This window comes from Chiloscyllium plagiosum, chromosome 11 (assembly GCF_004010195.1).
Source record: "Chiloscyllium plagiosum isolate BGI_BamShark_2017 chromosome 11, ASM401019v2, whole genome shotgun sequence".
NCBI classification, from domain to species: Eukaryota; Metazoa; Chordata; class Chondrichthyes; order Orectolobiformes; family Hemiscylliidae; genus Chiloscyllium; species Chiloscyllium plagiosum.
In genome coordinates this window covers 32,774,755-32,788,986 of record NC_057720.1, presented here as the reverse complement: position 1 = coordinate 32,788,986, position 14,232 = coordinate 32,774,755, and the positions used below count along the sequence as shown (strand labels likewise).

Sequence of the window (14,232 nt, the reverse complement as noted above, 5' to 3'; positions counted from 1 at the left end):
TTTCATGCCTGTAATGGTCTTGTGATATAGCTGTTCAGGTAAATATAAAAGATCTTGTTAATTAAGTGATATTAAAGAATGTCTTGTTTCTAGATCAATATTTAGCTCTGTCAATGTTACAAAAAAGATTAATTGTTTACTAATGTCATTGCTGTTTATGGCATCTTGCTATACAGAAATTGTTATTTTCTTCCATCAAAATTCACTGACTGTGAAATATTACTGTATTTGGTCTTGAGGAAGTGAACTTTCAGTTTCAATCTTTAGCACCTTTTGGCTTGAGGGCAAAATTCACAACAAAAAAATCACAAAATACAAAATAAGTTGAGATACAACAGTGACAATTTAATAATTTTCTGCTTTTGTTGATGTATTTAGAAGAGTCCTAGTAAAAATTGCTGTATGTTGGCTATATAAAATTCAAGTAACTGCATCTTGGGAGTTACCTTTCGTGGAGACTAAACAAAATTTAATTTCTGTTTGTTCTCCTTTCCCCAAGGGTAACAGTACTGGAGAAGCACGAGATGTATATGTTCCCAATCCATCCTGCAAAGAATTTGGAAAGTATGAATGGATAGGCCAGCTGATGGGGGCTGCATTGCGAGGACGCGAGCTTTTGGTAATCATTTTGTTATAAATGCAAGGTTTTATAAGACTGTTTCCTGGGATTGTTCAATTTAGGGTGAACTGGAGGAAATCTCTGAACTACTGTCATCTAGGAGGACAAGCATAGCAGATACATGGGAATGCAACCACCTGCAAGTTCCCTTACAAGCCATGAGCAATCCTGATTTGATAATATATTGCCGTTCTTTCATTGGTTCAACATCTTGGATTATCCTTCCCTAACTGGATTGTGGTCTACCTAAAGCAAATGGACTGCAGTGGTTCAATAAGACAGCAAATACAGAAAGCTGGAGAAAATCAGCAAGTCAGGTAGCGTCTTTGGAGGGAGAAACAGAGTTAATGTTTAGAGTCCAGAACGTTTCTCAGAGTATTTTGATTTTATTCACATATTGAATACGGCAGCTGAGCGCTACTTTCTCTTGTGCATTTTATGGATTAGTAATATATGCTAGCCCAGCCATGAATGAATGAAACAAAAATGCCTGTTTTGAATTCTGTTGGCGGGGCTTGCTTCTTTTAAGATTAAAGAGACACTTGAGTTTTATTTGATTGGGAAGATGTTTCATGCTTTTGTAAAATGTGAATGTAAACAGTGAATAGACTGTTAGTTTCCGAAATTCCAGGAAGGTGTTAGATTTATGAGGTTTTGGAAATGTTTACACACTTAAACTGTTTAGTTTCAAGATAAACTGAATTTGGAATAACTGAAGTCAAAAGGATAGCTAATTAGCATTTCTGTCTGGTTAGAAGGCCTGTGCGATTTATGTTGCTGAGGTGATGGGTTCTGAGAGGATAAGAGTCCAAAGTAAGTCATTGTAAGATGAAGTTGCGGGTATTCCGAAAGTATCTCTGCATTTCAAAGCAGGATGCAAAGTATGTTTTCTTCAAGGGCTATTTTACGATTGATGTGGTTACATTTTGGTTCTCGGGTTCCATTTTCATTCTTACTAACTCCTTTATTATTGGTACAGTCACACAAAAACAATATCTTTTGTATTTGTGTTGATATATCTGATATGTGGTTTCACACAGCAGCAGCATTAGAGGTATCTATCAATATGTCAGAAGGGCTTTTCCCCAAAACATCGATTTTCCTGCTCCTCGGATGCTGCCTGACCAGCTGTGCTTTTCCAGCATCACTGTAATCTTGACTCTGTATCTAACAATATGTTCAGTTATGTTCAGCATAATTTGACAAGGATATTTTGTCAAAACATCTGACACTTTTACGCAGGTCTATCACCAATCATAAAGATAAATGAAGTCACAACTAATCTGTTTCTATCATGTACTCTCAAAAATTAGTTCCTTTTTTTAACTGCAGTTCAGGGTCAATTTTAACAATTTATACTGTTCCTTAAAATTTCCCCCTCTATATTTAAACCCATATAAAGTAGCTTCTGAAGATATGCAGTCTTAAGTTAGAGATTCAATTATTTGTACTAATTTTTATTATTTCGATTACAAGTTTTCCTGGCTCCTAATCAGTTGAGTATTCCTTTTCTTGGCAGGCTTAAATCTGTACTGTATCTTGTGCAGCCTTCCTTTTCTCTAAACCCCTTTCAGATTCAGCTTTCCTTTTATCCATATTGCAGACTTTTCCTGCTCACTTAGCACACTTCTGGCAGCCAGTCCATCTACTCCTGCTATCTGCCTTGCAGCCACCAACTCTCCCCCTCTTCCTCTCCCACTCCCTTTGAACGCCATTTCTTCTTCCCAGCCCACAACATCTTGCAGCCAGGCCCTAGCAATTTGTATGTAATTTTTATCAGCTGATTTTGTGACTGCAATAGTGAACATGAAGCAAGCTGTGTTCGGAATAGTAAAACATGGGTTTTTTTTAATAGATGCTATTCTCCATACTGCACTTGCATAACCTCAGGAGCTAATTAAAGGGACATAGTTCACACTTAAGGTTCATTTAGCATTGGTAGAGATCAGGAAATATGTTGTTTGCCTGTTTTCCCAACCAAAGAATGGCACTACGAGACATACATTAATTACAAGCTTCTACAAAATAGAAGAACTGTAGCGAGTGATGGGTGGTTTCTATAGCTTTCACCTTTAGTTAACTAGATTCTACCTTGCGGCAAAGCACCATAATTCTAATTGGGGGAAGATTGTATGATTTTATCATTTCTAATTTAGAAGTGATGCTAATTGTTCCTATTTACCATTTTCCCTCTTTTACTCTTTGTAATCTTGTTGATGTCCTTTGAAATAGGTATTCCCCCTTCATTTTAATTTGTGAACTTTACGACGTATGTTTCTTGGATACACCTTGGCAGTAGCTTCCTCACGTTGCTGCCAATGCTATTTGGCTCAATAATTGTCTTTAGAATCTTATAAATTTGGAGTCTATAGTTTATTGGGGTATTGGTGACATAGTGATAATGTTATTGGTCTTGTAATCGAAAAACCCAGGCTAATTTTCAGCGACCCAGCAGGAGGTAAAATTTGAATTCAATTAATAAGAAAAATGAAGTTAAATGTAGTCTTGGTAATGATGACTGTTAACTGTCCTCAACTGCCATTAAACCCCTTCTCGCTTGCTAATATCCCTCAGGGATATCTTGTATCTCTTAGGAGTAACATGAGCTGTGGATAAGAGAGTCTATAGACATACTGTACTTGGATTTCCAGAAGACATTTGATAAGGTGCAACATCAAAGCTTATTTTAGAAAATAAAAGCTCATGCCATGGGAAAACAGATGAACATAAATCGAAGATAGGCTGGCTTGCTGGCAGAAAATGCAATACATAAACAGCTCTTTGTTGAATTGGCAGGATGTGAAGTGTGGAGTCCCCACAAAGGTCTTTGCTGAACTGTCTGCTTTATACATTTTACATCAATGAGCTGATTGAGGGGAACAAAGGCATGATAGCTAAATTTGCGAGCAACACCATAGGAAAGTATGATATAAAGAATTCTGGGGTTTGCAGATGGAAATAAATATATTGAATGATTGAGCAAAAAGAAATCTGTCAGTTGATTTGATTTATTATTGTCACGTGCATTTTCAGAGATACAGTGAAAAGTATTGTTTTGTACCAGCTAGATAAATCATATTTTACAAAGTAGAACAGAGTAATTGAACAGTATATTCTGTTCAATATACTGTTACAGCTACAGAGAATGTGCAGACAAAGATCAACTCTAAGAAATGACAAGTCCGTTCATAAGATTGATAACAGTGGGGAAGAAACTATTCTGAATATGTTAGTATGGGTTTTCAAGCTTTTGTATCTTCAACCTGATGAAAGAGAGTATAACTAGACTGGGAGAGGTCCTTGATTATATTGGCTGCTTGCCTGAGGCAGCGGGAAGTGTAGACAAACTCATTGGATCTGGTCTTTGTGATGGACTGGGCTCCATTCACAACTCTCAAATTTCTTGCAGTCTTGGGCAAAGTAGTTGCCATATCAAGCTGTGATGCAACTGGACAGGATGCTTTCTGTGGTGCATCTACCAAAATTGGTAAGTGTTGTTGTGAACATGCTGAATTTCCTTAGCCTTCTGAGGGAGTAGAGGATTTAGTATGCTTTCTTGACTGCAGTGTCATCATAGATGGACCAGGCCAGATTGTTGGTGATATTTATTCCTAGGAACTTGAAGCTCTCGACCACCTCTACCTCAGCACCATTGATAGAGACGGGACACGTCAGCCACTGTGCTTCCTAAACTTGATGACCAGCTCCTTCATTTTGCAGACATTGAGGGAGAATCTGTTGTCCTTACAGCATGCTACTAAGTTGTCTCTCTTTCTTTACTCTTTCATCATTGTTTCATCCAACTACTACAGTAGTGTCATCAGCAAATTTGTAAATGGAGTTCGAGCTGAATTTGGCCAGACAGTCGTGAGTGTATAAAATGTATAATAAAGGGCTGAGTACACAGATTTGTGGGGCACCAGTGTTGAGGATTATTGTGAAAGAGGTGTTTATCCCCTGTCCTTCTGGATTACTGATCAGGAAGTCATGGGTCCAGTTCTGGGGTGGGAGACAGAGTCCTACATCTCGGAGTGTGGGAATGAGTTTGGTTGTGTAATGTAAGAAAATGCGAAGTTGTTCACTTTGATAAGGTGGATTAAAAAGCAGACTATTATTTCAATGGAGAGCAACTATGAAATTCCAAGGTATGGACGGATTTATGTTCCAGTGCTTGTGTTACAAAAAGATGCTGTAGATACAACATATAATCACGAAGGCTAATGGGATACTATCCTTTTATTACAAAAGGAATCAAGCATAAAAAGGAAGTTAATTTTCAGATATAAAGAGCATTAATGAGACCATGTCCTAAATATTGTATGCAGTCTTGGTCTCCTCTTTAAGGAAGGATCTAAATGATTTGTGGACAGTTTAGAGAAGGTTAAATGGACTGATAACTGTAACAAGTAGGTAGATTACACATGTTGGGCTTGATTTTACTGGAGTTTAGAGCAGTGAAGGGTAACTTGATCCTGAACAGAGTTAACAAGGTAAATTTGGAAAGGATCTTACCTTTTGTTACTAAGTCGAAGACTAAGGGACACTGTTTTAAAATTTAGGCATCACGCAAAGGGGAGTAGATCAGTTTAGGATATCTGGTCAGCGTGGATGAGTTGGACCGAAAGGTGTATTTCCACACTGTCAGACTCCATGCAGCTCCCTGACTTGGAAAGTTGTGTATATCAATGAGATCATGTCTCGTTCTTTGGAATTTCAGTGAATAAATGCCCAGTTCTCCTGGGATAATCCCAGGGATCTGTCTGGTGAACATTATCCATGGTGTTCCGGATGGAAGTGAGAGTTTTTTTCTGAGAGTTTTGTGACCTTGAACACTTTGCCTCAGAAGACAACAGAGGCAGTGTTATTAAGTATTTTTTTAGGGCCAAGATAGATTGTTTCTTATTCAGCAAGGAAATCAAAGTTTATCAAGTTTATCAAAATTTATCATGTATATGAGGGGATTTACTAATAAGTTGATTCAGCTAATTCAGTGTTCCTGGAGTCTTTTTTTACAGAAAACAGTGTGCTTGAGAGAGAGTTCCCATAATGCTAATGGAAATTTGTTTGCATTGGAAAAATTGTACAAGTAAATATAGAAGCATTAGCCTGCTTTCAGTTGAAAGAATCAGATTTTTTTAATGTAAGGAAAACACCCTACATTTCAGTTCACAACAATCCTGAATGAAGTGAGATATAGGAGCACAGTGTTCCTGGAGCAAGAAATCAATTCAGAAAAAGGTTGTCTCAGTGCATAGGTTTAGTTTAAACGTTCCTCAGGAAGTGTTTCATTAAAACCCTGAGGGGATTATTTGAAACTGAGAAAGTTGAAGCGCTGTTGTGTGAATACACAAGGAAAAGTCTATCAAACTAAGAATTGAAAACTGCAATTAGTCAAACTGATAGCTTTGATAGAGAAGGGAGTGCCCCGCTGAACTTGAGCACTTGAATGTAGAAGGACTGAACAGTAAGCTTGCATATGATACAAAAATTGGTGGGTGGTACATTGTGAGGAAGATCACCTTAGACTACAAGAGGATATAGGCGGGCTGATCAGGAATTCGAGTTAGAGAAATGTGAGATGATGCACTTGGGCAGGATGAACGAGGCAAGGAATTAAGTGATGAATGGTAGGACCCTGGGAACCACCAAAGATTAGAGGAACCTTGGTCTGCATGTACTCTGGTCCCTCAAAGTATCAGGACATGTGGATATAAGTGATTAGGAAGACATATAGTATACTTGCTTTTAGTAGTCCAGACATAAAGTTTAAGAGTAAGGAGATAATGTGCGAATTGTATAAAACATTGGTTGGGCTACAGCTCGTAGAGTATTGTGCTCTGTTCTGGAATCCATATTATAGAAGGAATGTGATCGCACTGGAGGGGGTACAGAGTAGATTTATCAGGCTGTTGTCTGGGTTGAAGAGTTGATAATGAAGAGAGATTGGACAGATTAGGATTGTTTTCCTTTGAGCAAAAGAGATTCAGAGGGGACATGATTGAGATGCATAAAATTGAGGGCACAGAGAGGGTAAACATGAAGAAACCTTTGAAAGGATCAATGATTAGGGAGCATAGATTTTAAAGTATGGTGCAGAAGGTTTAGAGGAGATGTGGTGGAAAGGGTAGTAAAGGCAGAAGCACTTATAACATTTAAGGGTTTGTGCAGGGAAGGTCATGTCTCACCGACTTGAATGAGTTTATTGAGGAGGTGATAAGAATGATTGATGAGGGAAGGCAGTGGATATTGTCTATATGGATTTTGATAAGGTACCTCATGGCAGCCTGGTCCAAAAGGTAGAGTCTCATGGGATCAGGGGTGAGCTGGCTAGGTGGATACAAAACTTGATCATAGAAGACAGAGAGTAGTAGTGAAAAGGTGCTTTTTGGAATGGAGATCAGTAACTAGTGGTGTTCCATAGGAATCAGTGCTGGGACCTTATCTTGTTTGTAATATATATAAATGATCTGGAGGAATATGTAGATGGTCTGATTAGTAAGTTTGCAGATGACACCAAAATTGATGGAGTTGCAGATAGTGAGAAAGATTGTCAAAAGATACAAAGAAACACAGATTACAGATTTGAGCAGAGAAATGGCAGATGGTGTTTAATACGAACAAATGCAAGGTGATGCAGTTTAGAAGATCAAATTCAGGTGTGAGTTATACAACAAATGACAGAACCTTTAACAGCATTGACATACAGAGGGATCTGGACATACAGGTCCATGGATCCTGGAAAGTGGCAACACCAATAGATAAAATGGTCATGACGGCATATGGCATGTGCTTGCCTTCATTGACTGAGGCACCAAATATAAAAGTTGGCAAGTTATGTTACAGCTGTCCAAATTTGGCCTAACTAAAGTTTTGGAATATTGTGTGCAGTTCTGGTTGCCACACTACCAGAAGGACATGGATGCTTCAGAGAGGGGACAGAGAAGGTTTACCAGAATGTTACCAAGTCTGAAGGGGTTTGGGTGTGAGGAGAGATTGGATAAACTTTGTTTTCACTGGAAAGATGGAGGCTGAGGGGCAACCTGATAGAAGTCTACCAAATTGTGAGAGGTGTAGATGGGGTGGATAGTCAGAGGTATTTCCCAACCTGGAAAGGTCAACTCCAAGAGGCACAGATTCAAGGTGAGAAGGGGAAAGTTTAGGGGAGAGTACAGGGAAAATCTTTCACCCAGAGGATGGTGGTGCCTGGAACACACTGCCAGTGGAGATGGTGGAAGCAGACACATTAGCAACATTTAAGGTGCATCTTTATAGACACATGAATATGAGGTGAACAGAGGGACAGATACTGCGTATGGTTAATAAGTAGTGGTCCTAAATAAGGATTAGGAGTCAGCCCAAACTTGGTGGGCCGAAGGGTCTGTTCCTGCGCTGTATTGTACATTAAGTATTTAGATTTTCGCTCATTAACATTCTGACTCCATGATTCTATTGTAAAGGTATGTTGAGATATAATTTATTAATTTATGGAATATTTTACTGTTGAAATTTTTCTCATTATTATATGTAAATAGCTTTGTTCTGTTTTATCATTTATTTCGAGCAATTATCTCCTGTTTTTATAGTTAAATTTGTTTATCTTTCAGTGAAAGGCCACCTTGTTAAATAAAAACAAAACAATATTTGATCTACTAAGCCATATTTCAGTCAGCGATCTGACTTGTCTGGTAACATCAGCTGGGATCATAACAGAAGGAATATGCACAATCCATCTTTTTAACTTGAGTACTTTCAAGCCTAATGAGAACTATATGCATGTTTGCCAGGTGCTGGCTCTTCCTGGAATGATATGGAAACAACTAGCAGGAGAAGAAGTGAGATGGTCGAAAGACTTTGCTGCCGTGGACTCTGTCTTGGTGAGTTGTAAATAATTCAAAACTCTCTCTCTCTCTCTCTCTCTCTCTCTCTCTTTGTCTCTCTCTCTCTCTCTCTTTCAATTGACAACTATTGACAATATGATGAATGCAATCTGCTAGAAGTTCATCCTGCAACATGCTATTGTAGTTCATGACATCCACTACAGTTTAGTATAATAGTTGTGTTGGTTACATGAAAAATGAGATAATAAAAATCACTTTATCTTTGAAACTTTGGTTTAAATCTTAACATGGGAAAAGGTAAGTCCTTTGCACATCTGGTTGTGATAACCTGTGTAAAAGGAAATTTGCAGTGTGTCAAAAACAACAACTTAGAGATCATAGAGATGTACAACACAGAAACAGACCCTTCAGTCCAACTCATCCATACTGACTAAATATCCTAAATTAATCTAATCCCATTTGTCAGCACTTGATCCGTTTCCCTCCTAAACCCTTCCCATTTAAATACCCATCCAGATGCCTTTTAAATGTTGTTGTTGTTGTACCAGCCTCCATCACTTCCTTTGGCAGCTCATTCCATGCATGCACCTCCCTCTGTGTGAAAAAGTTGCCCCTTTAGGTCCCTTTTAAATCTTTCTCCTTTCACCTTCAACCTTGCCTTCTAGTTTATATAAGCCCTGAAGAAGGGCTTATGCCCGAAACGTCGATTCTCCTGTTCCCTGGATGCTGCCTGACCTGCTGCGCTTTTCCAGCAACACATTTCCAGCTCTGATCTCCAGCATCTGCAGACCTCACTTTCTCCTTCTAGTTTATATATTTCATTTATATATTTCATCATTGAAGCACCTTCAGATTTTTTAATATGGGTGCATTATAGGATAAAACGTGATACTAAATCACCATGAGCAATTATTAATACAGGTAATGAAAAGGTTGGTCAGAGATTTTAAGCTGTATCTAAAGGGAGGGGACAAGTAAATAACTGGTGTGTGAGTGCTGCTGGCCCTCAAGTCAATATTTGTTCAGTCACATTTTTTTCTGTCCAGGTCATAGATTGTTAACATTACCAGATCATTACTGCTGCTAATGGTCTTTTTTTTTCTTACTGTCAGTACAGATTGAATACTCTTTTTTTTGTGCTGACATTTTTGATAGTTTCTGTAGTACTTTCTTATCAAGCAACACAGGTAGTAGAAGTAATGGACTTCTCACAGTTTGAGAGAGTGGGTAGAATATGAAGGAATTGGAGTTGTACTGTGAACCTGGGCATCGAGGAGGATAGAAAGGTATAAAAACAACAAAACTTTGTCAGCTGTGAGTTTTTAACCAAAAGCTACCAATAAAATGGTTTAGTTTCTTCCATTTCTTATTTTAATTACCTATCTTCCTCTTCCCCCTCTTCCTCAACCATTGCTCCCTACTCCCCAAAGTGTCTCTCACATTGTTAATACATAATATTTTTCCATTCAAGAAGAGTGGAAAGAGCACATGACTCTCTTCAGCATTTTTTTAAAAATCCGAATCGTTTATACTGTCTGTTTATTGTATTCTGCCTGAAAAAATATGCTGCTACCTGGTAGGAATATGTACTTACAGCCTGCTCAGCCTGTACGAATGCACATTATGTATAGCTCTAGTTAGCTGGAGCACATTCCAACTGCAAAATGCACTGTAAACTGCAGATTATCGGTGATAGTAAAATTGTATTAAGATTTCAGTGAGGTGCAGTATTCCTTTTAATGTATCTAGTTAATCGAAGCAATGTTGCATACAAGCTTTGAAACACTGAAGCCAGTCCTTTTCTTTCTGTGCAGGTGAAACTGCTGGAGGCAATGGAGAGCATGGACAAGGAGACATTTGAATTTAAATTTGGGAATGATCTCACTTACACCACTGTACTTAGCGATCACTCTGTAGTGGACCTGAAACCTGATGGCAGCAACACCGTTGTCCAGTATGAGGATCGAAAGGAGTTCATTCAACTGGTTCAAAAAGCAAAACTAGAAGAAAACAAAGACCAGGTAGCTATAGAGTCAAACATTGCAGAATAAATAGAAAAACAGGAGGAGGAAGTAGTATAATGATTCAGTGCTGAAACATGATTAAGTCTTTGTTGTACTTTTATTGATAAGTATCTTGTACACCATATTTCAAATCAGATCAGGCAGACATTCTAATTCTAATCTATTTTAAGCAGGCTATATTTGGAGTTAGTTTAATTAGTGCAGAAACTTCAAGAACAATTATTTTGCAAAGAATTAATAGTTACATGGACAAATGTGAATTGATTAAAGAGAGCATATCTACCTGTAATTGCTTTACTATTTTTTTGTGGAATTTTTTGAAGTTGCAGCAGAGTGTTGGTGAGGACAATGCTGTTGGTGCGAAATACGTAGACTTCCAAGAGATATTCAATACAATAGACTTGTGAGGAAGGTTATAGCTGAAGAGTAATGTGTACATTAGCAAAGTGATACAAAATTGCCTGGGAAGTAGAAAACAGAGTATGGTTAATGGGTATGTTTTTGGGGCTGGAGGAAGGATACACTGGAGTTCCTCAGGGGTCAGATATGATCCCTTGTTTTTCTGGTATATGTAAGCAGTCTCGATCTTGACACTTTTAAAGTTTATGGCTCACAAAACCTAGGAGTATTATAAACTGTGAGGAGGACAGTGTAGAAGGTCGTTGACAAGTTGGTGGAGTGAGTGAGTAGATGGCAAATGGGGTTCAATGCAGAGAAGTTTGAGGTTGATGTACTTTAATGAGAAGAACATGGAGAGACAGTTTTTTTTAAAAGTATATATTATTTTCAAAAGTGTGCAGAAGCAGAGACATCTGGATGTGTATGTGCATAAGTGATTAGAAGTGGCAGGACAAATGGAGAAATCAGTTTTTAACAGGTATAGGGTACCAGAGCGGGGAGGTTATGCTGAACCTTTATACGATATTAGTTAGCCTTCAGCTATTTTATTGTCTATGGTTTTGGCCACTATGTGGTTTAGATAGGATGTGAACGCATTAGAGTTAGTGCAGAAGAATTCGACAAGACTGGCTCCAGGGATGAGAAACTTTGAGGGCAGATTGGAGAAGTTAGGCCTGTTATCTTTAGAATCATGAAATCCCTACAGTGTGAAAACAGGCCAGTCAGCCCATTGAGTCCATATCGCTCCAGAAAGCATCCCACCCAGACCTACCTCCCTAACCTATCTCTGTATCCGTGCATTTCCCATGACGAATCCATCTAGCTTATACATCCTTGGACACTGAGCAATTTAGCATAGCCAATTCACCTAATGTGCAAACTTGGACTGTGGGAAATCCATAGAGACAAATTCCACACACACAGTCGCTCGAGGGTGGAATTGAACCCAAGTCCTTTGTACTGTGAGGCAGCAGTGCTAACCACTGATCCACGATGCTCAGAAGAAAGCTAAGCAAGATCTGATAGAAGCTTTTAAAATCGTGTGCAGTCCTGTCTGAGTAGATAGGGGCAAGCAGTTCCCACTCATAAAGGTTAAGAACCAGACAGCCTTGTTTTGAAGCAGTTTGGAAAAATAGCAGATATGAGCTTTGTGCTCAGTCGGAATTCTTGGAGCTAGTGCAGACACAATGGGCTGAATAGCTTACTTCTGCACCATGTTAATTCTGTGATTTTGATGACAGATGCACAAACCTTGCCCTGGTTTGATGACCTGTTTAATTTTAATTGTTACTTTTACATAAGGAAGTCTGTTACCCTTTTACCTCCTTCACTAGATGACAAAACTATTGCAGCTTCAACCAAATGAAAATCGCCTTTCAAAATATTTGGCTGTGTTTTTGCATCCAGATGTGCACAGCCTATTTACAATCTCTAGGGGCCAGTGCTTGTGGCTGATATTTTTTTCGCCTGCCTCAGATTCAAGCAATGAGAGCTGGTCTACTAAAAGTGGTTCCCCAAGCTGTACTTGACCTCCTGACCTGGCAGGAGGTCGAAAAGAGAGTCTGTGGTGATCCTGAAATTACAGTGGAAGCTCTCAAACGTTTAAGTAAGTAAAAAATGCCTTTGTTTTTGAGATTATTTTTTATTTGTTTTCTTTTTTCAGATTTCATGGTTTACAGACCATTCAGCATAAAGGATAAATGGCACTAGCTGCAGATAATTTTGAATGTACCATCCACACCATGTTTAAAAACTAATTGTCATAGATGGGCATTGTTTAAAAGGGGCCATTTATTGCCCAACCTTCATTGCCCTTGTGCAGATCGCTGGTGAGCTACATTCTTGAAATAATTGCACAGAGGCCAGTTTCCCATCGCCAGGTCACCCTTTATTTACATGTGCACAGTACAGGGGCTCTGGCTAGCCAGCTCAAAACCAGACCCTGTACTGAGGAGACCTTCTGAATTTTCTGTTTATATACTTTTAAAAATTTTATTCTGTATATCCACCACTTGGAAAAACACCCATTTGGCCAGGGAACCAGTGACAAATCCCCTGTTTATTTTTTTTTTCCCTTTATAATTTAACCCCCACACTACCACCTAAGTGCGGTAGTGCTTATTTTCTTCCCCAGCACCTATGATGTGTGTGTGCAGGTGTGAGACACAGTGAAAGACACAAAGTGCACGAATCATTTTTCAAATTCCACCACCAGGAAGATAGGAAAACACCCGGGTGGCCAGTGACAAACACTGCCCTTCACATCAAAGAGCAGTGCTGTGTGATCAAAACAGTGAAGGGGAGGGTAGGGACTAAATCAAAATAGAGTTGGAGGGAGAAATGATGCACTCCACTCCCTGCGGCGCCTACCTCTCCCTGAACAACTCCAGGGTGTTGGTGGACACCGCGTGCTCCTTCTCCATGGACACCCGGGATCCCCTGTTTATGTTTCTTTCGTAACCGTGGAAGAGGGGAACATTTCTGTTTGTTTTTTTTGTTTCTTTTTTACTTTTCTTTTTTAAATTTAACCCCCACACTACCACCTAAGTGCGGTAGTGCTTATTTTTTCCCCAGCACCCATGGTGTGTGTGTGCAGGTGTGAGACACAGTGAAAGACACAAAGTGCACAAATCTTTATTCAAATTCCACCACCAGGAAGATAGGAAAACACCCGGGTGGCCAGTGACAAACACTGCCCTTCACATCAAAGGGCAGTGCTGTGTGATCAAAACAGTGAAGGGGAGGGTAGGGACTAAATCAAAATAGAGTTGGAGGGAGAAATGATGCACTCCACTCCCTGCGGCGCCCACCTCTCCCTGAACAACTCCAGGGTGTTGGTGGACACCGCGTGCTCCTTCTCCAAGGACACCAGGGATCCCCTGTTTATTTTTTTTTATGTGAACAATACTACAGGATTTATTTGAATTGAAGGGTTATAAAGCAAATATGCACAAATAATTCATGTCATTAAATGTCAAACATTCAAGCGGAGTGTTGAAAAATGGAGTTAGAGTAGATTTAGTATAGCTTTGGTGGTAGATCCCGTTTTTTTTTCTTTTTTCTTTTTTTTTTAAATTTCACTCCGTGTGCCACTCCTGTTCTTTTTTTTTCTTTTTTAACCCCACACTACCACCTAAGTGCGGTAGTACTTATTTTATCCCCAGCACCCATGGTGTGTGTGTGCAGGTGTGAGACACAGTGGAAGACACAAAGTGCACCAATCTTTATTCAAATTCCACCACCAGGAACATTCACCTTTTTTTTCTTTTAACCCCCACACTACCACCTAAATGCAGTAGTGCTTATTTTTTCCCCAGCACCCATGGTGTGTATGTGAATCTCCTGTTTATTT

The 14,232-nt window shown here is 39.1% G+C and overlaps 1 protein-coding gene across 1 annotated transcript in view; it reads left to right on the top strand.

Moving 5' to 3' along the window:
- Positions 1-14,232, top strand: part of hectd3 (HECT domain containing 3) — a 69,526-nt gene that overhangs the window by 42,469 nt on the left and 12,825 nt on the right. The window contains exons 14-17 of the mRNA XM_043700093.1: positions 500-619; positions 8,404-8,493; positions 10,272-10,478; positions 12,357-12,486. Of these exons, the coding sequence (XP_043556028.1) occupies positions 500-619; positions 8,404-8,493; positions 10,272-10,478; positions 12,357-12,486 (547 nt within the window). The remainder of the gene's footprint in view (positions 1-499; positions 620-8,403; positions 8,494-10,271; positions 10,479-12,356; positions 12,487-14,232) is intronic.